This window comes from Neolamprologus brichardi, chromosome 20 (assembly GCF_056152115.1).
Source record: "Neolamprologus brichardi isolate AB-2024 chromosome 20, ASM5615211v1, whole genome shotgun sequence".
Taxonomy (NCBI): domain Eukaryota; kingdom Metazoa; phylum Chordata; class Actinopteri; order Cichliformes; family Cichlidae; genus Neolamprologus; species Neolamprologus brichardi.
This window is the reverse complement of record NC_142123.1, coordinates 26,300,270-26,324,092: the sequence shown is the minus strand read 5'-3', so window position 1 is coordinate 26,324,092 and position 23,823 is coordinate 26,300,270. Positions and strand designations below refer to the sequence as shown.

Sequence of the window (23,823 nt, the reverse complement as noted above, 5' to 3'; positions counted from 1 at the left end):
TCCTTTCGATCTTTCATATTGAAATATTTGTTTCATTTTATTTCATTTTTTTTACGAATCCCCTACAAACAGCACTTTATCACATATCCAAGCTATACTCCAGTTTGCAGTTAACGAACCTGTAACAGATCATCGCATGTAACAGTGTAACAGTTCATGGGGTTAAAACAAACATCAGAACTCAAGCAAGTGGAAAATTCACAAAAAACAAGAACAGCTAGATCAGTCATCCCATTCATCGTCATCATCATCGTCATCCCCACCGTCATCTTCACTTTCATCTGAAAGACAGAACAAATATAAAGTGTTTGTAGCTCTGATGGTTTAACTCATGCATGCATACACTCACGCACCAATTTATTAGGTACACCTAGCTCATACTGGTTTGGAGCCCCTTTTTCCTTCAGAACTGCTTTCGTTTTTCAGCAAGTTACTGGAAAGATTCCACAGAGATTTTGATCCATATTTGCATGATAGCATCATACAGTTCCTGCAGATTTGTCAGCTTCACATCCATGATGCAAATCTTCTGTTCCACCACATTACAAAGGTGAGCTATTGGAATGAGATCAGAGCCTGGGAAGTGACGCCTAGTGTGGTCTTCTGCTGCTGCAGCTCATCTTCTTCAAGATTGGAGTTTGGATGTGTTCAGAGATGCTCCTACCTTGATTGCAGCAAGTGAGTATTTCTGTTACTGCTGCCTTCCTAACAGCTCAAAGCAGTCTGGCCATTCTCCTCTAACTTTAACGAGACATGTTTGCCCAGAGGTTTGCTCCTGCTATCCAGCAGTTCATCCAAATAACTTCCTGATATTTTCTTTCTCGGACGATTGTACGTGAACCAGAGATGATTGTGCAGGAAAACATCAGTATATCAGCGGTTTATGCAACACTCTGACCAGCCCATTCGGCACCAACACCAAAACATGTCATATCCGCTTACTTAAATCACCTTTCTTCATTATCCTGATGCTCAGTTTGAGCTTCAGTAGGTGGTCTTACCTACATCTACATGCCTAAATGTACTGATTTAGTGCTATGAGATTGGATGATTAGATATTTGCATTAATAAGCAGCTGAACAAGTGTACCTAATAAAGAGACCAGAGTGTATATACAAAGATGTTACTGGTAGTGTAATATTTACCAGAGGAATGGATGACTTTGCTTCTCTTCTGCATGACCATCATGAGAGCACCGACAATGCCTTCACCTGACTCTGCTGATGCAGGTGGAGCTGGATTAGGGTCGTCTGTTACCTTTAATACACGACACCACAGGAGGACAAAATGTAAACGTCGGTACGCTCTGCAAATATCTCGGCATGTTGCAGCATGAAAATCAAGACGTTTGACTTATGTAACTGATGTTCTTGAGAAAGCCAGGTTTCTTTACATTTTTCAGTTTTTTCCCGAGTCGGATCTGATCCAGCAAAGCTCCTCTGCTGTCTCCTCCACCAACGGAAGCGGAAGGAGGTCGTGGTGCACCGCCAGACATGGGAGGAGGAGGAGGGAAATCTGAAGAAACAGAAGTTTGGGGAGGTGGCGGTGGTGGTGGTGGAGGAGGAGGAGGTGGGCCCCCTCCCCCTCCTCCTCCTCCTCCACCACCAACCCCTCTGCTGGGTGTAGACGGGACAGGAGGAGGTGGAAAACCTGCGGCGCGCTGGCTTGCTGGTGGAGGAGGAGGAGGAGCGCCGTGGGAAGACATGGGAGGTGGGGCATGAGGAGACCTTGAAGATGGAGGAGGTGCAGCATGTGATGGCGGGGGTGGCGGAGGGCCGCTTCGGCTTGATGGAGGAGGGGGTGGTAAAGATCCACGAGAACGACGTGGCTCGGGAGGCGGGCCTGCTTGCTGTGAATGACCTGGAATGGGAGGCAGGGGGCCAGAACGGCCTCGCTGGGGTGGAGGGGTTGGAGCAGAGGGGCTAGAGCCTGGTAGCGGAGGGAGGGGCCCCTGTCTGCCAGGTGGAGGAGGTGGAGGTCCTGTAGCTACAATTGAGTGGAAGAAGGTATAAACATATATTACAACTCATCCATGGTTTAACAACGAGATGAGCCTGTTTGGAACAGTGAGATAGTTAACTGAGTCAAAAACGAGGCAGTGAGAGTCTAACCTGATCTGTTCACCTCCCTTTTGACTGCCTCCATCCCTCCTGACTGTTCAATTACATTATAAATGAGCTGAGAGGTTCTTTCATCCCTCATTTCAGCTTCACTAATGCCAGCTTGAGTCAGCAGCCGCATCAGGTCAGGGTCCAGGTTGTTAGGGTCCCACCCCACATGACTTACATGCCTGACGGAAGGAAAGAAGAAGGAAACAGTTTATTGAAGTTAAATTTAAACAACAAAATATGAACATTGCTCTAAAACTTCTGATAAAACTTCATTTTCAGCGAGTCATACACTCACTTAAATCCACTTGGTGCTCCTATGTCTGCTTTGGAGAGCTTGGGGCCTTTTTTCTGCTTCTTCTTCTTGTCCTTCTTTCCTTTGCCTGTCGCAGCAGAGGCAGCAGCAGGTGTAGGCACCGAGCGATAGCGTGAAGACTGGATATCTGGGTTTTGAATGTCCACTGTGGCCATGTGAAAAGAAGGAGGGCCACTAGGTCCTGTTTTTGGAAGACGTCCAGATTAGCTCACTGGTTAATATGTTCCTAGTATGTTTCATTTTATGTATCAATAGTAAAAGGTACACAGCAAAGACAGCAGTTGCACACCTTTTTCAGGTGGGGGTGGAGGCAGGGAACCTCTGTCTGCAGTGAAAGTAAAACAGAAAATTATATGTAGCACTACAGTTTGCCACGTTTACACAGCATAGTGTTTTGAAGTTTTTGCCATCTTACCACTAGTGTGCGGGGGGCGCTGTTTCTTATCTGTGAGAGAGGTGAGAGAAACCATTTTGCATAAACGCCACACACAGCCGTTGAAACAAATGAACGACTTGATTCATATATAATCACGTGGAAGCGATTTTTTTCTAAGAGTACTAGAATAGGGTACTTGATAAACTTGATAAAAAAAAAAACTTCCTCATTTAGTGTGATTTTAATGTTTGTTTGTTTTTCCCCCACAGTGCTTTCTCAAATATATATTAACCTCAAACCATGTATACACAAATAAATTGTGAGTAAGTGGTAACCATAATATTTCAAATGTATTCTTTGCTTTCCACTTCTAAAAAGAGACATCAAAGCAGTGAAAGGCTGTGGCCTCACTGACCGTGACGGGTGTTTCTTTGGTTGATTTTTTCCTGAACAGCAGTTTGGAAACTGTCTGCTTCCTGCTGATCACAGAAGTTCAGTCCGACCTGGCAGTCCTACAGTGTATAACAAACGCACACAGAATCAGGATTGATGATTTTTGACCCATAGTGATGATTACACCAGACGTAATTGCACCACATCACATCATAATTACAGCTTTAAGATGAGGTAAAACAAGGGATGTGCTTACATCAGCAGGAAAGGTATGAAAGAATGGCTTTGGGGCTGAGTACACAATTTGGTTGTAGAGCTCCTGCTCCCAAACCATACTCCCGACCTGTAAAAAGAGTGAATTAATATGTCAGTCTTGTGAGATTAGAAACTTAATCTAAGCTATCTAATACGGGACCCATTATGTAGGGGGTTACCTTTAAATCAAACATCCGTATGAAATAGGAGCGCTGAGGGTTGTCTTTGACGAAACAGGCCACCCCAGTGTGCTGCAAGCTCCACATGGATGAACTGTTAGGTAGAGCCATGAACAGCTGTGCGACTGCGGTGGCCATGGACTGAACACATAGACAAGACAGACAATGAAAAGAGCTCAGAGCTGATAGGAAACTTGAGAGCACTTTATTACAGTTCATATGTAAATTTGCAGCTTTGCAGTCAGAATAAACTTCCTCATCTGCTTTCATTTGTTCAGATAAGGCTTAAAGTTTGTGATGCTCCTAGTTTTTCAATGCAGCCTTCTATGTAATTAAAATGTGTAGCTTGTGCACATCTAGTGTTTGGTTATTACGGCGGGGTCACAACTGTAAACGCTATTGTTTACCTCAGAGGCCAAAAGCAAGAACTGAACAAGGCAACTTCCACTGTAAGACCAAAGCTGAGCATAGTGACTAATTCTGACAGCAGAGGAAGAATTGGTTCAGCCACCATTTCCTGTTACAGCTACCTACTTTTTGATGACCTAATGTCAGCAAATAACGCTTGAATTCACATAAACTATCAATAGATTTCAAAAATATAGAGTAAAATAAGACAGGCCTTCAAATGGACCAAAAATAAAGCGACTAAAAGTATTAAGAAAATAATCTGCCAAAAGAGAGTTGAGAAAATGATGGTACAACAATGCTGTGTTAAAAGTATAACAGTCCTCAACCCATTGTTAAACTGTGCATCAATTAGAATGAGGTGTACTCCAGTGTACGCCGCCTTCTTTTAAGGTAAACGCTTTTAACAAAAAGAATACAAGTCAAGACAGATAAAGCAGAGCGACATTCTTTCAGTTGGTAATCCCCTCCCGGGTCAGCTAAGAACTTACAGCACACCTTCTGCCCAGCAGCTCCTCCAGCTTCTCATTCTCCTGTGGGTTCAGCAGAAAGCTTTGAGTGCTCTCTGTTTTAGTTTTAGATCCACGACTCATGGTCCTGCGATAAAACCGGTTATCCTAAACTACTGTATGCACGGCATTTGAACAAGCGCCCTTGCAACAGAATACTCTCTATAGTTAGCTCTACAGTCAAGGAAGTTTCTCTTCTCTCTTCTTTGCACACATCAACTCAAAGCCGGAAATGAACGACCACATTTTTTCTTCTCTCGCTCAGACCCAGAGCACAAACGTGTTACTTCCATTTTCAGAAGGAGGAAGTGCAATGTTATATCTCTCCTCCTCAAGTAACGTTCTTTTAGATATGCTGAGTTTATGCGACCTCTTATACAAATTTTTTAAAAAAAGAGACGATTATGTACAAATAAAACACATTTTATTGACAGTTAACAACATTCAAATTAATTTAAAAATGTACAGGATGAATTACAATGTTAACAGGTCTCTTAGTCACATTTTAAAAACAAAAAAAGGACTTCACTAATTCTTTCTTAAAGAGGACCCACTGTGCTTTGTATTTTGAGTATTTCAGTCTATTAGAACAGCTTTGCGTGCTTCATTTGAAATAATGCTTAGTGGACTTTACTGCAAGCCCTCAGATGGTCCAGAGCACCCAAAGTCCTTTCAACAGACTTCTTTCTGACCAACTGTCCTTTGCAAACAGAGGTTTTGAACAGCAGGTGGTTCAAACAGCAAATAAAGATCTTATGCAGCAGCAGCTAAAAACTGTCACAAATAAGGAAATAAGCATTTAGAGCAGTCTGAAGTCTGAGCTTTCTGCTCTCAGGATTACTTGGACTTGCTAACCTCAGTACTTGAAACTTGTTTAAGATGAGCACACCCCTTGTAAGAGTTATGTATATGACTGAGATAAAAACAGTAAAAGCATAACAGGTCCACTTTGAAGCCATTATTGAACACAATGAAAAGTTTCTGGTACTGATTAAACATACGCAGCATTTATAACACTGGATGAATTCACGTACAACTTTAACTGGTCTTTGCCAAGCATGTTAAAAAAAAAAGAAAGAAAAAGAAACACTCTTTCACAATGTGACATAATAAATAGATTCTTTGATTTGCAATTATGGATGTTCAGGCTCACATAAAAACTTTGTTTTGGTTTTCACAAACCTCTCACACATGACTGTCTGTTGGACCTTCATGAACAGCAGCAAAAAACAAAAGAAATCCCATAAATTGCACCGTATTTTGCTAGGTCACTGGGAAACTTCACGATGACCATAATTGTGACAGTAATTCTTTTTAAATGGATGAAATATCACATTAAACGCATTGATTAGAATCCATGTTAAATTCACTGAAAACATTTTTGATCATAAGCAGTTGTTTGTGTGGAACTGCAGACTAACCCTCGAAGGTCATAATTAGCTGAAAAGGTAAAGTTTGGGGAAATGGCAGATTTGTCAGTCATAAAAGTAAAAGTAAACCACAGCTGACAAATGTCTCAAGCAAAGAAGATATTGCCTTACAAAACTAACACATGTAAGTTCTGTAAAATCTGACATGGTAGGGAAGTAGATTTGTGAAATGTAGACATTGACTGAGCAATTCCAAGGAACTGTCCACGTCCAAAAACGGAATTTCCACTTTTTTTCTCATTCAAAGCATTTGCTGCAAATCTATATATGACCCCAAACAAAATCCTTAGTTTGAGCTGTGACAGGACGGATCGAGGCAGAAAACTTTGCTTTGTATTTTCATACATTTGTGTTCTCTCCTCCGGTACAGGACATATCGTCTGCTCCATCACATGTAAAAACACTTTCCTGTTTTTTTTGATGTAGGCGAAGGCTCTTCACGTTATCCTTCATCTTGTGTAGTCAAACTTTCTAGTTTGGCTTTGGATGAGAAGATGGGGCTAATTTAATGAAAAAGAGGGCTTTGGTTGACGTTCTGTGTGCAGTACCTCTGTTCAGTTACAGCAGCTAGTGCCCACCTACACTTTGACTCTCTCCAGTCACCCAGTCAATGATAATAAATGACAAACTCATGACCATGAAGACAAATCCCAATGCAGCGAAGCATATGGCCTGCAGTAATAAAGGATGAGAAAACAACATGTGTATTAAGAACAGATAAAAGCTAATATATGGAGATTAACATGACCAAGAACAGTTAATACCATCTTTGATAGAGGAAGAATATACCTGAATCTTAGATCTTGACCGCAGGGGTTCCTGGTCTTCAGGAACAATTCGGATATAGAAAATTGCGGGTAGGATGAAAATGAGGCTGGGGGCGGATGTGGCTCCTGTAGATGATAGCACAGAATAAATAAGTGAGTTTATTTATTAGAAATAATTCATAGCATGATTTACAGATGATCTAGTCAGTATAATAAAAATATTATACTAAACTTTTTTATACGCAACCATAAAACACATTTTTGTTCATCAAACAGCCAAGAATAAAAGGAAAATGACATCTGTTACAGTTATATGAAAAAGTCAGTTTGAATGTAGACTATGAAGTCCTGTAAAAAAAACTAATTATACTCTATGTACACTATGTTGTTTAATTTCACTGAGGTTAGTAGGCATATATTTATGCATCCATGTTTTAGATGGGTTGAGGTCTGCATTTTGACTGGGCCATTTTAGTTATTTCGGCTGTAGATTTCCTGGTGTGTTTGGAATCACTGTCGTGTTGCATGAGCCAATTTGGGCCAAGCCTTATTTGTCAGACAGATGGCCTCATATTTGATTCCAGAATTCTCTGGCATACAGAGAAGTTCATGGTTGGCTCAGTGACTGGAAGGTGCACATGTCCTATGGCTGCAAGCCCAAATCATCACCCCTCCACCACCATGCTTGATAGTTGGTATGAGGTATTTGTGTTAATATGCTGTGTTTTTTTTGTTTTTCAAATACTGCACTGTGCATTATGGCCAGATAGCTCCATTTTAATCTCATCCGTCCAAAGGACATTGTTCCAGGAGTCATTTGTTCCGATGAATGTCATGTTGTTATGTCCTTTAGAAAGAAGAGGCTTTCTTCTCGCAATTCTTCCAAATGATCCATATATACATATTTTTTCTATATGTACTATCATGAACTTAGAGATTTATGATTTTAAACGAAGCTTGTAAAAAAAAATCCCATATGGAGTCAAGAATAGCCCCAATTTCGGAACTGAGCAGCTGCATTTTTGCTGTGTAAACATACCAATAATGCCAAAGATGTCACGGATGGAGGGCACCAGGATAACAAGAAGATTGACCACGAAGAGGAGACAAAAAGCAATGCCAATGTGTCTAACCCAGTGGAAAGGCTTGTCAGCGAAGAAGATCTGAAGCACGGCCTTGCGGATCTGCAGACAGTAAGAAAATGAAGACTAAGATCAGATGACAAATATTAAGACTGATAATCTTTTAAACCTGATTTAGGTTCATTGCTTTAAGTAGTATTAAATGAACAGCTGTTAAGAAGCTGTTGGGTAAAGTCAACTTTATCCAATCTTTTAATGGGTGTTTTCTCACATTTGCTAAAAAAAAAATAGTTTATTATGTTGAAAATCGAGACCTTAACATAGTTTAAAGTTTCAGGTTAAAGAGGGACATTCAGAAGCATTTTTCTACCTCTTTAACAAATAGTTAAAGAGTGGGTGAAATATGCTCAGCTGGATACTACTTTCATATTTGTATATTTAGTATTAAGCTAGCTTAACCTTTAAACTAGAACCAGCTAGCATGTTTTTGTGAAAAAACTTGGCATTACCTTTAGAGCTCACAACAAAAGCAGACTCGTTGGTCACAGTAGTTCCCTGTTTAAACCACAACTTACCATTTTTACAGTATGGTTTTTACATAGTTAAGAAATAATAATACAACGTGTTAACTAGCAAGCTGTAGCTGTACAGTAGCTGATCCTGGTCACAATCCTTAAGCAAAGGCTTCAAAGATGTCAGCCTCTCTTCATTTAGCTCGCTACTATGTCAGTCTCTATAATTTAACTCTAAAGAGCTTAGACTGCGCATTCTTAAAATTCTTACTAAAATGTTTTATTCCATTAAAAAATTGTCTGTCAAACAGTCAACTATTAATACTTCTTAAATTAGTTAAAGAAGGTTAAGTTTAAAAAAGTCCTTATAGTCAATACACTCCTGAAAGTGAAAGAGTTGCTTTCAGTTTCATCGTTTCACTGTGGCACAGCACTGAAAGAGTCAAACTTTTTCAGTACATTAATTATTTTCATTTGGCAGAGCCAGTTATGTGATGCAGAGTCCACATTAGCAGTTATTGATTTGTGATGTTAGGATTTTATGGCTGAGATAGGAACACTGTTAGGAAGGAATACAGAAGTTAGGACTATAGACTGCTTAATACTATGTGTCCTTGTGTTTACTATGAACTTGCAGCATAATTCTAACCTGTGTGAACCTGGGTAAAAATAGTCCAAAAGTATTAAAGTTTTCTCAGGCCTATCTAACAGATAAGTTTAAAAATGACTGATAACTGTTGCCTTGGAGTGCCACTTGGCTCAATACTGGGCCCAGTATATTCAGGTCAGTATCATTTACTCACACAAGGAATCATGAATCACCTCTGCCTCACTCACATGATGCCAGTTATAACTGTTACATAGACAACAGACTTGAAAACCGATTGAATAAATAGCTACAGTGTAATATCTTTAGGTTCGTTCAGATGTCAAGGGTGATCATGTTTGTTGTTTGTTTTTACTTAGCCGATGGTCTGTATATTTCCTTAACAATTAACTAATGTAGAAAATAGTCAATTACCAGACTAATTGCTGCCCTTCTGTTAGTTTTATTCAATTTTTAAAATCTATATTACTGCATTTATCTTTGTATAATACACAAAAACTCTATCTCTCTGTGTGTGCATGTGTTTTTTTGCTCACCACCTAATCTGACATGATCAAGAGCTGAACAGCCAAACCGGACATACAGGTAAAACTTATCATGTTACCTAGCAACTACCTAGCCACATATATAGATAGTATAAAATACAGATGTAGCTTCTAGGATAAAAAAGAAGCATATTTTGCAGAAGCGCTTTAAGCCAATTCCTGATCTGAATGCCACCAGATGGCAATATATGTGGCTGCAAAAGACTTCGTCCTATAGTAGTCTATGGCAAAACTTCTATCTTGACCTGTGTAAAAACTTCCTGGTTCACTTTTTGGGCTCAGTCACTCATTATGGTCATATTGAAATAAAAAAAAGTAAATCTTATTCAGACAGGGTTTCAAAATGGAGTATTATCTATCTATCTGTGAAGTTGTACATTCATTGGCTAAATATTTGTCAATCATGCCATTACACATTTTTATATGTGGACCCACAGTCACACCCACTTTAATGTCCCTATAGCATCATATGAAAGCATATGGAAAGAATATGGAAAGTTAAGCCTTTTGCTCTCATAGTACATGTGCCCTTAAACAACATCTTGTATAAACATTCTTCTTCTTCTCTTTTATGCAATTATTATCTTTATCTAATATCACTGATGTCTTACCGGGAAGAGAACCACAGGAACAGTCAGAGTTACAGCTACAAGCACAGCCAGACGTACACAGAGGATCAAGACATCCAGTGGATCCACGCGAATATAGGTGTGTAACAGCTCTGATTCCACAGCGCCTAGACACAGAGAAGCAGACAGCCTTTTACATACAGTATCTTGCGTGGTTTCCTTCTTTCACAATACTGTAAGTTAAATCTCACAACACTTCAAAGCAGAATAACAAAGTGACCATTCACTTGTATAGCCATGAAAGGTCACATCTTACCATAAAAAGTGAGGTAACCAAAAAGAGCTGTCAGCAGATACATGACAAACATGGCCAGGATGGAGATGTTAGCAACATTCTGCATGCGTTTCTTGGTGGCACTACAGTAAAGCAAAACCGATAAATTACAATAATTTGTCTTGAAAACTTACAGTGTGAAGCAGTAAAAAAAAAAATTAAAACTTACTTTCGGAGCTCAGTGTAGATTGGTAGCACTTCTGGGTGGCAGACAAAGGCAAAAGCCAAAATTGGGATGGTGTATGCCGTCTACAGCCAAAACACAGCAAAGGTCAGTAACACAGTTATGGTTGCTATATTCTTAACGCTGCTGTTGACATAACACACCTTAGTTTCGTTGACTTAATACACTCCAGTGCAAAAAATATAGCGTGGTGTGCAAATCATTAAATAAAAATACACATGACACAGCAGGAAACTAGGCACAGGCACCGTGAAAATGTTTGTTCACTAACCTGTGGGTTCATGGTAAATAGCTTGGAATCACAGAAGCCATCTGCTGTAGAATCAACACTGTAATGGTCAGCAGCAGTTTTGTTATGATGATCATCTGCCAGTGGACATGGGATGTTGAATTTCTTGTATATCACCTGGGGAGACATGCTCATAGCTTAATCAAAGATAAATATTTAACGGAACCGCGGTTGGTTATATTGTATGTATCTTTAATGTCTCACCGAAATGAGAAAAAACACCATACAGGAGAGCGAGAAACCGCTGGTATAGCCAAGGTAACCTGGATCGCAATAACAGCACAATGTTAACGTTATTCATGGTCTTAGACAGTAAAGAGAGAAAAGGAGGCAATAATGTTACTTTAATTTAATCAATGCAGGATATGAAAACAAGGCAGAACAAAGGATAGTGTAAACATGATGCAAGTAGGGGAGGATGAGTAGTAATACTAATAATTGCAAAAAAAGAAAAAGAAAATGTGCAACAGAATGAAAAACATACCAAGGTGTTTCATGAGTGCTAGAGGAAAGATGATGAGAACACTAACTATGATGATCAAGTAGTTTCCATTCAAGAACCACTCTCTAAGAGACAGCCAAAAGAACAGATGTCAAAAAAAATTAGTGTGTTCCTAAACAAAAATGAAACTGATTTATGTGACTCTAAGTTAGAGAATAGCTTTCACACTCACCCCGTGTTCTCCTGTTTACCGAAGAAAGCTTGAATAACCAGTGGGAGCTCAGACTTTACGATGAAGAGATAGCTTGACATAGCTGAAAAGAAACCAAAACAAACGTATTTTGCGTTCATATTTATATTTATATATAGTTTTATGACCGGCGTCAGAGGTAAATGAAATGGAAGGAAAATTTAGGACATTACCTCCAATGTTATGTACTGTTATGATGACAGCAGCCAGCATTTTCCCTGGGTGGCCAAAAGCCCGATTTCCAAGCTGCTCATAAGCCCGGATGCCTGAAAACACATAAACTCTTGTGTATGCGTTCAAGCTATGAACATACAAATTGCTCTGTGGCTACATGCTTGGTAATTCTCTGCCTTACCCACAACTCCAGCACTTTTTAGCAGAAGATGAATTGAATATGCGGACAGAAGAGCAATGCAGACCAACAGGATTCTGAAACACATAAGACATTTACATTCTTTTAAAAAAAACATATTCACAAGACTATTCTGTTACTCTGAAGTTCTTGTGATTGTTGTCATTTTGTTTTTTAGTTGTTGTTTTTTACCCACTCACACAAGAGAGTTTGGCTTTGAGAGACTGGCTCTCCAGTCAGCCGTTACCTCCCTTCCCCCTGCCACATAGCACAGGTCTGATCCAACCAGGCGTGTCTTGGATCTGATCAGTGGGGTCTATATTTAACCACTCAAGTCTGATTTAGAGAAGCCGCGTGTGCATGAGCTCTAATGTACAATCTGACAGATCACAGTTTGCACATTAGAAGTTGTATGTAGCTGTTGATGTACACCGATAGGTCACGGACAGAAACATCATTTATCCCCTTGCCATCACACAAACCTGCCCAAACACAAATAAACACAAAGAACAAGATGAAACACACTGGTGAGGCTCTACTTCTGGCCTTATAAGGACCCTCTATTAAATATATCCCATCTGTATCTACTATTGCAAACTGTGACCTTACCGTGAAAGATAAACACAGTTTAAATAGAAAACAAAGAAACCATTCTCTACAGAGAAGGAACAAAAATGATCTTTAAAATAACAGAAAAGCAAAGACCGTTAGCTTCTAAGAAAAACTATTAACTCTCAGTCCTTTGAAAAGTAGACTAAACAAAACGACTTCAGTTTGCAGAAACCTTAGCTGTGTCAGTCTATAGTTTATATGCCCAAATGCTCACATGATAAACAGCCCTGCTGTAGCCTCTAGGAGAGCACACATTCTACTTTACCCAGTTACTAAATATAAATCACAAGAAGCTGAAATCAATCTGCTGTAATTCAGTTTGCAAAAAAAAAAAAAGAAGAAAGAAACAATTTCAGCACATCAGTGTGAGCAAATACATTCTCCTCTATGAGTGGAAACATACACACACACACACACACACACAGAGGCACGCATAGTGACAGAGGGCACAAAGTTCAGCGAAAACTGGGGTTTTCTGTTTGGTTTGGAGACTCACATAAAAAGCAAGATCCCTGTGTTGGACATTGCATAAGCCAGTCCCAGGATCCCACTGCCCATTATGGCATTACTGAGGTTAAAGATGGACATGCCAAACGAAGTCTTTCCCTCAAACTGCAGCAAGAGGACAACAGAGGATGCCATTTGAGTTCATAGACAGAAATAACATAGTATTTATTGTATTTCAGTTTACTAAAACAAAGCACTCACATCTGTAAAGTGGGTTTCTTTCTTTGCACCAGGTTTATGTGGGAGAAACTCCTCCTGCTCGGCCAACGCATCAATTGGATCAAACCTGCAACCAAAGATTAAAAGTGAGCTAAAACTAGGAAGTAGAATGAGCTTAAAAAGCTGTAAAACACTCACATTTGGTAGACGAAATTTAGAACGTCCCCGAGTTGAATTTTGACCCGATTGCTGTGATAAGATACACCCAATCAGTCCCTAAGTCTTACCCATCTTCTTTGCTGTGTCCGTTCATCTTCTGAAGCTCCATTTTGGTTGGGTTGGTTGATGTAATTGCTGAAATAAAAAAAGAGCAGTTTTCAGACTTTTAAATAGACATATTCACATAAAAAGTATTTGCCTAAATTTGGAAATATTCATGCTAGCAGAGGGTATGATGACAACTCTAGTTGTTTTTACTCTGCATACATAACATTCCAACATGGTCCATGCACCAGTCTTCTCAACTTTCCATTATTTATGAAAAAACAAAAATGTGCAGGTTGACCTCGTCGTGCGCTTTTGTACATTGCGTCTTATACATTTTCTATGATATATGTTGAAGTTGTTCGATTTAATTCTGGCTTCCTAAAGCAGACTTTGTTGGTGTTGTTTAATTCTGGAGGGAAGATATGGTTCCTTAAAAAAAACAAAAAAAAAACCCAAACATAATTGAGAATGACGGAGTTGCTCGGGAATGTTCTTTTAAAGAGAAACAACTAGATTGTTGTTCTTGCAAAGGACAAGAAAAACTAAACAAAAATCCTTGTAAACTCTTAATTTGGAGTTCTCCTTCCTACATAATATATATAGATAAAGTATAAATGAAATGTTTCCCGGGAAACTGGCGCTTTCACATAGGGCGCCATTCAATTTTATCCTTGTGTGTAATTAAAGGCTTTAAATAACAAATGTTGTTGTAGGACTTATGTTGCTCTAATCTGCCATGAGCCACACAAAGCTGGCATGGAGACACTGCACTGGGAATTAGCGTAGGTCTGTGCTCCTGCCACAGGGTCATGAGATACTTCTCCTCTCTTTCAGCCAAACTGCCCTCAGGGTTTTCACATCTGACCCCTAAGGTCAGTCTTGCGCTACATTTTGCCATTCCTTAAGAGTTTCACACAAAACTGGAATTTCACATGTCCTACGCTCGGCACTGAAAAGGCCTGTAAACGTGTAATAAACCATACACCTCTGAGCTTGATAGCAGTGGGCAACTGAGATAAACAAAGGACTGCTGTGTAAATGGCGCTTTTTAGTCTAAATACAGAGTAGCCTTTTCCCTCACATTGGCCTCAAGTCAGCTTTGGTTTGAGCAACTTTCTTTAGCCACATACCCACTAACTTTCCCATGGCCCATAGCCAACACACACAACCAACAAACCAACGACTAAATGTCAGGGACAGGCTTTCAAATGGTGGGGGAAACCAGCTGTTCGATTTCTGGTATCTTCACTTAACAAAAATGTGTCTAAATTAGTTCATGACTTACCACAAAAATACATTTTTAAATCAAATTTTAAAGACTTTTTTTTTATTGCAACAAGCCTTGTTGCAAAAGAGTGTGTGAAACCCAGCGCACCAGCTGCTTGTTCCACATTTCAGTTTTCACTGGCCCTCAGAGCAGCTTTTCCACAGAGTGGGGAAAAAGCTTATAACAAGAAAAAAATACTTCTGAGTTTTTTGTCCTAATTTTTATTTTACACCCAAGCTTCTCCTCTGCATATTTAGTAATTACTAAATATGTTTAACTGATACATGAACCCATCTATGGACAACCTTTACAATGAGAAAAATCATAACATATCAGGTTAAACATGATCACACATATATATTACTGTATCTTAGTATCCAGCAGCGCTACCACATGGCTTTTGTCTGATGCAAGACCAGCTCACTATTGACAGTTAGCCCTTCCCTTCTGTTCAACATGTACAAGGAACTCACTTAAAGGACACGCATTTTTGCTCCAACTCACCCTTGCGATTCCCAAAGAAAGCTAGGTTTCTTTTCTGAATATTAACAGAATAAATCCTTGTGTAGATTCATTCAATTTTCAGACTTCTAGTGGTTCTATGTAGCTTTGTTCCTAGGAGTCTCGCCAAATCTTCTTGATAGTAAGGAGAGGAGAGAGTGAGAGAGATTAGTGAGGCTGGGAGGGAGAGCTGCAGGAAATGGGAACACCCATACTTAACCCTTTGTTAAACCAGCAACACAGGTACTGCTGATGTTGGAGAGGCTTTGTAGGGATCCTCTCACCAGGTGGTTGCAGTGGAAAGGTGTGAACAATAGTGGGTATAGCAAGGCAATAAATCACATGTGGATTTCACAGAAAGTCAGTACTTCAAACCTTCCACTAATCCCACATACTCATTATTCAGAAGGGCTTCTGGTCTTTAAACAAAAGCTCAGCCGTGTTATTGCAGAGTATGCAAGCAGAAAGGTGGGTGTCATCTCTGATGGGTTCTATTATAGCTTGAACAGATATTCACTAACAGTTTTCCTCCCCTCTGGAAGTCATGCAGATTGTAATTAGCTTAGGAGATAAGTGCTTATTTAAGACTGATCACATGTGGCGGTGCTTAAGAGTGGATTTGTTGTGTGTGCGCTTGATTGAAAACAAACCCTGAGACCTGAATTCAAGCGTTACCGGAAAAGAGCACGTCATTAAAACATGACACATTTACAGAAGGTTCTCACACACTTCAAACACCTCAAAAAGGCGAACATTTTCACTTTGATTAATAACAGAAGAGATCCCTGTCATTTATACATGTATGCAGTGATCAGCAAATTTACTGGATCACCACCAAATGGAAGGTTCATAAGAAAGCTAACCTAAAGTAAAATGTAAAGAAAAATGTGTTTCTGTAATGTGTTAATCCACCTGTATGCACAAGCTCTAAGATCTAAATCATATATTTAATGCTAAAATTCCATTATAGCTGTTATTAGTGAATTTTTAAATTTCACTGCTTTACAAAACAGCTGAAAAGTAGTATACCTTTTTTTTTTTTTTAGTAAAAATGCCAAACTGCAGTTATTTATTCACATTCCCGAAGAGATAAAATGATGTGGTTTAATATTGCTTGCTTGGTTGAATGCTCAATTAATTTCAGACTTTTCAGAGAAGTCCAATGTGCCGGCTCAAATTTGGGTATAAAAATGTGAATTCAGTTTGTTATATTCTTGATAAATAGCAGTATAACTTCTTAGTTTTAAGGAGATTTTTGAGAGATTTCTAAAAAATGTTTTTATGACAGGCAGTCTAATACATTTGTTAAGCACTATGTCACCTAAATGAAGTAATGTAAACATATTTTGAATGTGGTCTAGGTGTTACCAGAACTAAAATGTCATATCCTTCTAAGAACTGTTTCGGTTGGTTGATAAGATTCAATGTAACTGGCATATAAGCTTTACACGAAGAAACACCCACATTCCTTTATCTCACCATGACACACACATGTTGGAACATATCTGTTATATGAGTTCATCTGTCAGTGCGCCCCAGGGTGGCTGTGGCTACAATGTAGCTTGCCATCACCAGTGTGTGAATGTGTGTGTGAATGGGTGGATGACTGGTTGTGTAAAGCGCTTTGGGGTCCTTAGGGACTAGAAAAGCGATATACAAATACAGGCCATTTACCATTTCATATCTTCTGATGATGCACACAGCTTTGTTTTAACATCTCTGAATGACTTGTCTTTTGCATATTAAGAAAGCTGGATAAAACAGACAAAGTCACTACTTTTTAGAGTAAAGAGCGGGTTAGAAGATCAGAACAATAAACGAAAGCAATAAATTTGCGTACAAATACAGTGAGTGTTATCTTTGTAGTGAACGGAGCAACTATCCTAGGCAACTATTATATTTGATGTAGAAAATGCTCCGTGAGGTGACATTCTGTGCTGGTAAAATCATGCCCTGAGCATTTAACTTTATGTTTCTTGGAACAAAAAGTCAAGCAAGCATCTGCAGCCGAGATGATCTCTCATTTCATCTAGTCATTTAAATTTCCTGTGCTGTGACAACAACCAACATGTGCGCAGATGACAACAGAGATACAACCTCATCTGAAGGGTTAAAGCAGAAATGTGCAAATGTTATTTGTTTTCTTGTTTCTGTAATGAATACTAATAGTCACCAGTAGCTATAACAGCAATTTGCTAGACATCTTTTGCCGTCTTAGAATGGGAAGTCGTGCAGCTCACATGTCTCCAGTCTTTGTACTCACCTAATTACAGTTAGAAGGAAGATGAATGTATTGTGTCCAGAAAAAAGTAACAGGATAAAAGTTCAAACTTCCTTGGTTCAATTCCAAAAGCAGCTTTTCACAGGGTCATGAGCTCCTCTTTGGCTCTAAGAGCAGAGGGAAAAAAATGGGGGAAGGAGCGACATTGCAAATGCGCGCGTAAAGAAATTTCCTCTCCTCAGAAGCCAAGGCACTCCCACACTGATCAGGGTATGTGCTGTTACTTTATGCAGCATTTGGACATTGGCAAGATTGATACTTTGTTCTACTTTTTTAAACCTATGGAATGGTTTGCCATATTGAAGTAATATTTCTACTGTGAACCCTAAAACTGATTGGTAAAAATACATCTGATACCAATTTAAATACGCCACTTCCTGGCCTGCATAACAGTTGTTGTAATATGGTCATGCAGCTAGTAGTGTGAATAACACGTGCTTCTGTGGAAAGTTACATTTCATTTCAGCAATGCATCTACTCACTACTGTTGCCATCTAGTGGGTATAAACATATTTTTTAATGTTAGGAGAGTCAGAGTCAAGGGAAGGTAAAGAGATCTGGAGAACATGCAAACTTCACACAGAAGAAATTGGAATCCAGGACCTTCTTGCTGTGCTAACAGTGCTAACCACCAACCTAAGTGCACAAAAAATTATAACTAACATCTTAAAACGCATACATATTATGTGACACGGAAACTAAAATGGTGTTTATATACACAGGCCTGTCTCAAGCTGTCGGACTACGACTTTCGTCTTTCACTAATTAATACAAAAAAGGTAAAAGTTCCTTTAGCCCAAAGGTAATGTGCTCTAATAGTTTGTTTTGTGCAACCAACTGTAAAAAAAAACCCAAACCAAACAAAAAGCAGTAGTAGAACTATTTTTGTAATAATATATAAAGAAGGAAAGTTAATAATCCTGAAATTGTTGAAGCTGAAGCTTAAAAATACTTAACATTTTTGTTTGAAAAGCAACAAACCCAGCCATGAGAAGCCATAAGCCAGAGTCAGCACACCCATCGTGCCAGTCCCGAGCCTGGATAAGTGGGAAGGGCTGCGTCAGGAAGGGCATCCAGCGGAAGATTTTTGCCATACTCAAGATGTGGATCATCAATAAGACTTACACAACATTACCATAACAGTGCTGTTGACCAGCTGGGTGACAATGGCCAAAGATAGAAGAGGAACAGTGGGGGATGGAGTGTTCACGGATAGCAAGAGAGACATAGGACTGTGGTGTTAGAAGAGCTTGCTAGGAATAGGGTGAGATGGAGGCAAAAGGCTACTGTGGTGACTCCTGAAAGACTCAGCCTAAAAGGAGGAAAACATCTAATTACCCCAAATGTTTCACTGACCAAGTGAATGTGAATAAGCAGAACCTTTGATCAACAAATCTAATCTGCTCACTTATTTCAGCATTTAGAACAAATGGAACCAAATTCAAAGTAATATAAAACTACTGTGTTTTATTATTTTGATATGAAAAAGAAAAATACAACTACAACATACAACTATGACAAATATTAAAACAATTGTTGCTGAAACTGATGGACCTTAATGTAAACATGTCACTTTGCTTTGCCAACCCATGCAAAGAAATTGCATCGAGCCTCAGGGTTGGACGCATGTCCCTGAGGACGTGCACACACAAAAAACTGTTTGCCCATGTTTGGCCCCTCCTTTTTTACAGTACGAAGAACACATGGTTCTTCGTGGACCTTACAGCACGGTGGGGCAGGTGGTCCATGAAGCACCGACTTCCAAAACACTGACGATGTCCCTTTCTTTGCATCTGACTGCATTACAGTGGGCTGAGGGATTGAATGTTTTGTGTTCATATGTTGGTCAGTATCAGCTGTGGAGCACTGCTGTGATGAACCGTCAGAGATAAGCTCAGGATTTTCAGATTTGGTGTCTGTGACAGAGAACACTTCTTCGGTTATGGGTGGTTTGGCAGCTTCATCCAGATTTAGTGGCTTTTCACACTGGTTAACGTTTTTGGTTTTGGATTTAAAAAAGGCAAGGAGGTTGCCCTTAGGCTTTGAAGAAGCATTTACCGTCTTAGTCTTTTTTCCCTTTGGGGGAACCAAGTCAGATGTCAATGAACGTTTTTTAACAGAGATGTTTGCAGCTCCAGAAGGATTTAAATTTTCTCTCCTTTCCTCCTCTTCTTGAGAACCAGGCAAAGCATTTTTCTGCTCAGACTGGGCTGATTTTTGGTCCACCTTAACGAGGAAGCGTGAGAGTTTCTGCTGTTTACCTGCAAACTCTGGCAGGTAGCGAGTACAGAAGGGGGGAGGCTTTGGGCTAGAAATAAGTGAACAGCTCAGCTGCCCCCAGACAGGGCAGTGGTCTGAACCCTCCACCTCTGGCATGATGTCGGCTCCCACAAACTGCTCCTTGGCAAGCTGGCAGTCAGCAAATATGTAGTCAATGCGTGTTCCATAGTTGGTTTGCCGAGCTCCAGTGAGAGTAGACCAGCATGTAAAGGCGTTGATGCGAGTTGGGTGGAAAAAGCGAAAGGTATCCACAAATTTCCCACCGTGGAGTGGATCGGTTTCCTCGCATTCTTTGTCATGTTCCTCCTCATCGCTCCCTTCTTCCTGTTTGTCACTGTACAAAAAGCCATTCAGCCATTTCCTCCCAGGGTTTTCGCCAAAATCATCCTAAATAATGAAAGTTTCATTATTATGGATAATAATGTAGGAACATCTGTCATTTTATGTAATATTATTTCAATCCTTTACATTAAGGTCACTTGTTGATAATTGCTTTCTTGCTGAGACAGATCCCACTCCTGTGTCTGTTCATTAAATAGGAAGCTGTAGGTAGAAGTCATTTTTCATGTAGCATATAAGGTTTGGGGGAGGGGTTTCCCCACTTCCTGTTTTTGTGTAATTTAATACAGTAATGAAAATGTAAACCCCATGAAATAATAGCAACAGAACCACCTTTGGCAGCAATAACTTGAAATAATTCTTTCATGTATGGCTTTATTAGTCTCTCACACTGTTGTAGAGGAATTTTGGCCCACTCATATTTACAGTATTGCTTTAATTCATTGAGGTTTGTGAGCATTCTCTCATGCAGAACTGTGTTAAAAATCACACCACAGCAATTCAATTAGGTTGAGGTCTGGACTTTGGGCCACTGAAATGGCTCAATTTTCTTTCTTTTTCAGCCATTATGTTGTAAATTTGTTGCTATGCTTGGGATCACAGCCCTGTTACATGCCCCAATTTCTGCCAAGCTTTAGCTGTCAGATGTGTGGCCTTGCATTTGACTCTGGCATACACTGGTATATAGAGAGGAGTTCATGGCAACTCAATGACAGGTGCACAGATTCTATGGCTGCTAAAAAGCCCAAATCATCACCCCTCCACCACCACACTGATGACAGCTGGCGTGACGTGTTTTTGCTGATACGCTGTATTTGGTTTTCTCCACATATGGTGTTGAAGGACACTGTTTCAGAAGCCTTATACTTTGCTCAGAACTATTACATAAACCCATGTTGTGCTGTTAAGTTATTTTTTTTAGAGAGAGAATAGGATTTCTCCTATAACTCTTCCAAAAAAGACACACTTGTTCAGTCTTCTTCTAATTCTACTGTCATGAATTTTAACATCCCAACTAAAGCCTGTAGAGTGTCGCTCGTGGGTTTTTCCAAATTCTTTGAGCTTTACAAGCGATTGAATTTACTGGAATGGCCATTCCTGGGAAAGTTGAGCCATTGTGTAAACACCTGAAGGCCCCAGACGAAAAAAGTTCCACAACATGTGCTTTGATAGAACAGGACGAACCTTCTGATTAATCATTGTTCAAGAAGCTGGCTGCTATTCCCCCTCTTAAATCCTATGGAAGCAGTAAGGCTGTTCTTAGTTTTTCACAGGATTCTAGATATTTAAAAAGCCTATATACTACTAAATACATACATGTAAAGTGTGCGGTGTCGCTCATATATACATATACACATATTATATGTATATATACATATTATATATAGACATATTATATACACACATATATATACATATTAGACACATATATAGATTGATATATAGATATATCAATATAGATTGGATTTATATAGTGCTTTTCAAGGCACCCAAAGCGCTTTACAATTCCACTATTCATTCACTCTCACATTCACACACTGGTGTGAGGCAGCTACAGTTGTAGCCACAGCTGCCCTGGGGCAGACTGACAGAAGCGAGGCTGCCATATCGCGCCATCGGCCCCTCTGGCCAACACCAGTAGGTGGGAGGGTAAAGTGTCTTGCCCAAGGACACAACGACCAGGACAGAGAGCCTGGGGATAGAACCGGCGACGTTCCGGTTACAGATGTGGCTGAGCCACGGTCCCCCCGCCGAAAATATACATCTTATATGTATATATATTATATATATACACACACACACATACATATACACACACACATACATATACACACACACATATCTATACATATACACACACACACATATATATACACATACACATATATGTTATATTAGTATTTTACTTACAATTTCACTAGGGTCACAGTGATCTATTGGTCTATGAGATGTATTTATGTCTCCTAAAACAATCACATGGCTGGAAAACAGAACATAAAAAAGATTAACTCATTATCTATATACATTTGTAGAATTTAAAGAACAATTTTAAATAATTTCTCAAATGTGTGATAAATAAAATATTTCTCATCATCATCATCGCTGTCCAAGAATTGAGATTTTACCAGAATATATATAAATGTTATTAAATTAAAGCTATGTAACCATGAACACAGAAGCAGCTATTTTCTAATATACTGTTTTATTTGTACTAACTTACAATTCAATAAAATTGTAAACACCAGATAGTGTTTGGCCTTATTTTACAGACAGCAAAACATGTGGCCCACTGCCAAAACTCAAAGACGTAATGATTTACTGGAAGAGCTGCGTTGTTCAAAATTAGCACAGTGCCTTAGAAAAACATCTGTGGCGAAACCAGGATACACCTGCATCTCTTGTAACGACAGTGTTTTGCTCAGCCAGTGAAACATTATGAATTTCTCACCTTCCATCTTTCAGTACAGCTTCAGCTCGACTCTGAAGTAAGTTGTAGAACTGTAGTTTGAACCGCTTTCGCTCTGGCTTTTCTGGGTCAGCCCTCGGACAATATACGTTAATAACAGTAAGGGTTTTCTCTTTATCCTGACATCTGTTGGGATAAAATAAAACTCAGTCAATAAAAGGCAAGCACATAGTGGGATTCCCCCACTAACTGAGAAGCAAACATAAAAATTGCTGATTATTTGTTTTCAAGTGCCACATGTAAACAGATAAATATGCCATGCAGCACACTTAAAACAGGAGCCTTAACATATGATATTTCCTCTCACTTTATTTTGTGTTGTGTGATTACAGCACGGCCTTCATTGTCCAACAGCTGCAACTCCTCACTTGAAAACTCAGTGTGGTCACCATAGCATCCAACAGCATCTTTGTGGTTGACCAGCAGACCTGTGAGGCCCTCCTCAGCAGCAAATGGAGTGGCCCTATCCTTACAGTAGGTGGCAACACCTGTGCACAGCGGCAATGTGAGGTGAATTGGGTGTAATGCAGTTTTACGAGGACATTTTTAACTTTTCAGTAAAGTATAAATGTGGCATTATATTTTAGAAGACTGCACTTTCTTGAATGTGGACACTTAATATAACTGGGTGATAATACACGAAAAAAACAAACACTTTCAAGGCTCACGGACGCAAAATGAACTGTTATATAACTTTGTATTGAACCTGAGTAGCCACTGCGCCCTCGGCTGTAGCTGAAATAGGAGTTGTATCCGTCAACAATAGCAATCCTTTCATCTAGCAAGTCTCCTGTGGAGGAGAAATTAGGGGTTAACGTTTTTATTTTTCATACAGTTTCATTCTAACTGTGGCGCCTTGCACGATGACAGCTCCCGCGTTTTCAAACCAGCTATTGCTAATCACTTACGCGTCACTTTTGTCTCCTGAATACAAATAACATCTGCGTCCAGGGAATCAAGAACCTTTTTTATGCCGCCTCTGAAGGCCCTAATGCCGTTTATGTTCCAAGTAACGACCTTCATTTTGTAGCACTGCAACTGACTGGAGCGGACACACCGCTCCAAACAGCCACAATAATGTGCACATCCGGAAGAAAAGCGGAAGGTAAGAACGGTACGACCGGAAGTGTATTCACTCACTGATTTTTCTTTTAGTAATTAATTAATTTATTTATTTATTTACATTTTTTTAATTTCAGGGTTTAATGTTTAACTCACACGCCCTGTTAGAAACAA

At 39.5% G+C, this 23,823-nt stretch overlaps 3 protein-coding genes across 5 annotated transcripts; all 3 read right to left on the bottom strand.

The window, feature by feature from the left end:
• Positions 1 to 11: 11 nt before the first annotated feature.
• LOC102798148 (actin nucleation-promoting factor WAS-like) lies at positions 12 to 4,756 on the bottom strand. 2 transcript variants are annotated; one of them, XM_006794162.3, is made up of 11 exons: positions 4,527 to 4,756; positions 3,628 to 3,768; positions 3,450 to 3,536; positions 3,216 to 3,312; positions 2,840 to 2,869; positions 2,714 to 2,749; positions 2,407 to 2,605; positions 2,112 to 2,290; positions 1,394 to 1,986; positions 1,146 to 1,257; positions 12 to 281 (listed from the first exon to the last, which is right to left on the bottom strand). In XM_006794162.3, the coding sequence occupies exons 1-11, from the start codon at positions 4,626 to 4,628 to the stop codon at positions 223 to 225; spliced, it is 1,635 nt and encodes a 544-aa protein (XP_006794225.2). In that variant the 5' UTR covers positions 4,629 to 4,756; the 3' UTR covers positions 12 to 222. The 2 variants fall into 2 exon arrangements, with proteins under 2 accessions (XP_006794225.2, XP_006794226.2); XM_006794163.3 differs by having other exon boundaries at positions 4,534 to 4,614.
• A 190-nt stretch (positions 4,757 to 4,946) lies between these two features.
• LOC102798635 (sodium-coupled neutral amino acid transporter 3-like) lies at positions 4,947 to 17,723 on the bottom strand. 2 transcript variants are annotated; one of them, XM_006794165.3, is made up of 16 exons: positions 17,484 to 17,723; positions 13,473 to 13,539; positions 13,228 to 13,312; positions 13,016 to 13,131; positions 11,911 to 11,984; positions 11,729 to 11,821; positions 11,538 to 11,619; positions 11,348 to 11,430; positions 11,068 to 11,126; positions 10,846 to 10,980; positions 10,560 to 10,639; positions 10,373 to 10,473; positions 10,099 to 10,223; positions 7,781 to 7,925; positions 6,764 to 6,867; positions 4,947 to 6,646 (listed from the first exon to the last, which is right to left on the bottom strand). In XM_006794165.3, exons 2-16 carry the CDS (start codon positions 13,511 to 13,513, stop codon positions 6,542 to 6,544), a joined length of 1,428 nt encoding a protein of 475 aa, XP_006794228.1. In that variant the 5' UTR covers positions 13,514 to 13,539; positions 17,484 to 17,723; the 3' UTR covers positions 4,947 to 6,541. The 2 variants fall into 2 exon arrangements, with proteins under 2 accessions (XP_006794228.1, XP_006794227.1); XM_006794164.3 differs by lacking the exon at positions 17,484 to 17,723 and adding an exon at positions 15,224 to 15,401.
• Positions 17,724 to 18,953: 1,230 nt separating this feature from the next.
• On the bottom strand, positions 18,954 to 23,688 carry apex2 (apurinic/apyrimidinic endodeoxyribonuclease 2). Its single transcript, XM_006794166.3, has 6 exons — positions 23,496 to 23,688; positions 23,294 to 23,377; positions 22,895 to 23,075; positions 22,570 to 22,713; positions 22,032 to 22,101; positions 18,954 to 20,168 (listed from the first exon to the last, which is right to left on the bottom strand). Exons 1-6 carry the CDS (start codon positions 23,608 to 23,610, stop codon positions 19,071 to 19,073), a joined length of 1,692 nt encoding a protein of 563 aa, XP_006794229.2. The 5' UTR covers positions 23,611 to 23,688; the 3' UTR covers positions 18,954 to 19,070.
• Between the last annotated feature and the right edge of the window lie 135 nt (positions 23,689 to 23,823).

What these genes read in the sequence shown, in the direction of transcription:
- LOC102798148 (XM_006794162.3), bottom strand. Translation starts at nt 4,628, where the DNA reads ATGAGTCGTGGATCTAAAACTAAAACAGAGAGCACTCAAAGCTTTCTG. An exon ending in TGCTGGGCAGAAGGTGTGCT is followed by an intron (nt 3,769 to 4,526) that starts GTAAGTTCTTAG and finishes CTATGTGTTCAG; the next exon opens with TCCATGGCCACCGCAGTCGC. An exon ending in GGAGCACCAAGTGGATTTAA is followed by an intron (nt 2,291 to 2,406) that starts GTGAGTGTATGA and finishes TCCTTCCGTCAG; the next exon opens with GCATGTAAGTCATGTGGGGT.
- LOC102798635 (XM_006794165.3), bottom strand. Translation starts at nt 13,513, where the DNA reads ATGGAGCTTCAGAAGATGAACGGACACAGCAAAGAAGATGG. An exon ending in AAAAAGTGCTGGAGTTGTGG is followed by an intron (nt 11,822 to 11,910) that starts GTAAGGCAGAGA and finishes ATGTGTTTTCAG; the next exon opens with GCATCCGGGCTTATGAGCAG. An exon ending in ATCTACACTGAGCTCCGAAA is followed by an intron (nt 10,474 to 10,559) that starts GTAAGTTTTAAT and finishes GCTTTACTGTAG; the next exon opens with TGCCACCAAGAAACGCATGC.
- apex2 (XM_006794166.3), bottom strand. Translation starts at nt 23,610, where the DNA reads ATGAAGGTCGTTACTTGGAACATAAACGGCATTAGGGCCTTCAGAGGC. An exon ending in ATCACACAACACAAAATAAA is followed by an intron (nt 22,714 to 22,894) that starts GTGAGAGGAAAT and finishes TTATCCCAACAG; the next exon opens with ATGTCAGGATAAAGAGAAAA. An exon ending in GCTGTACTGAAAGATGGAAG is followed by an intron (nt 22,102 to 22,569) that starts GTGAGAAATTCA and finishes TCTGTTTTCCAG; the next exon opens with CCATGTGATTGTTTTAGGAG.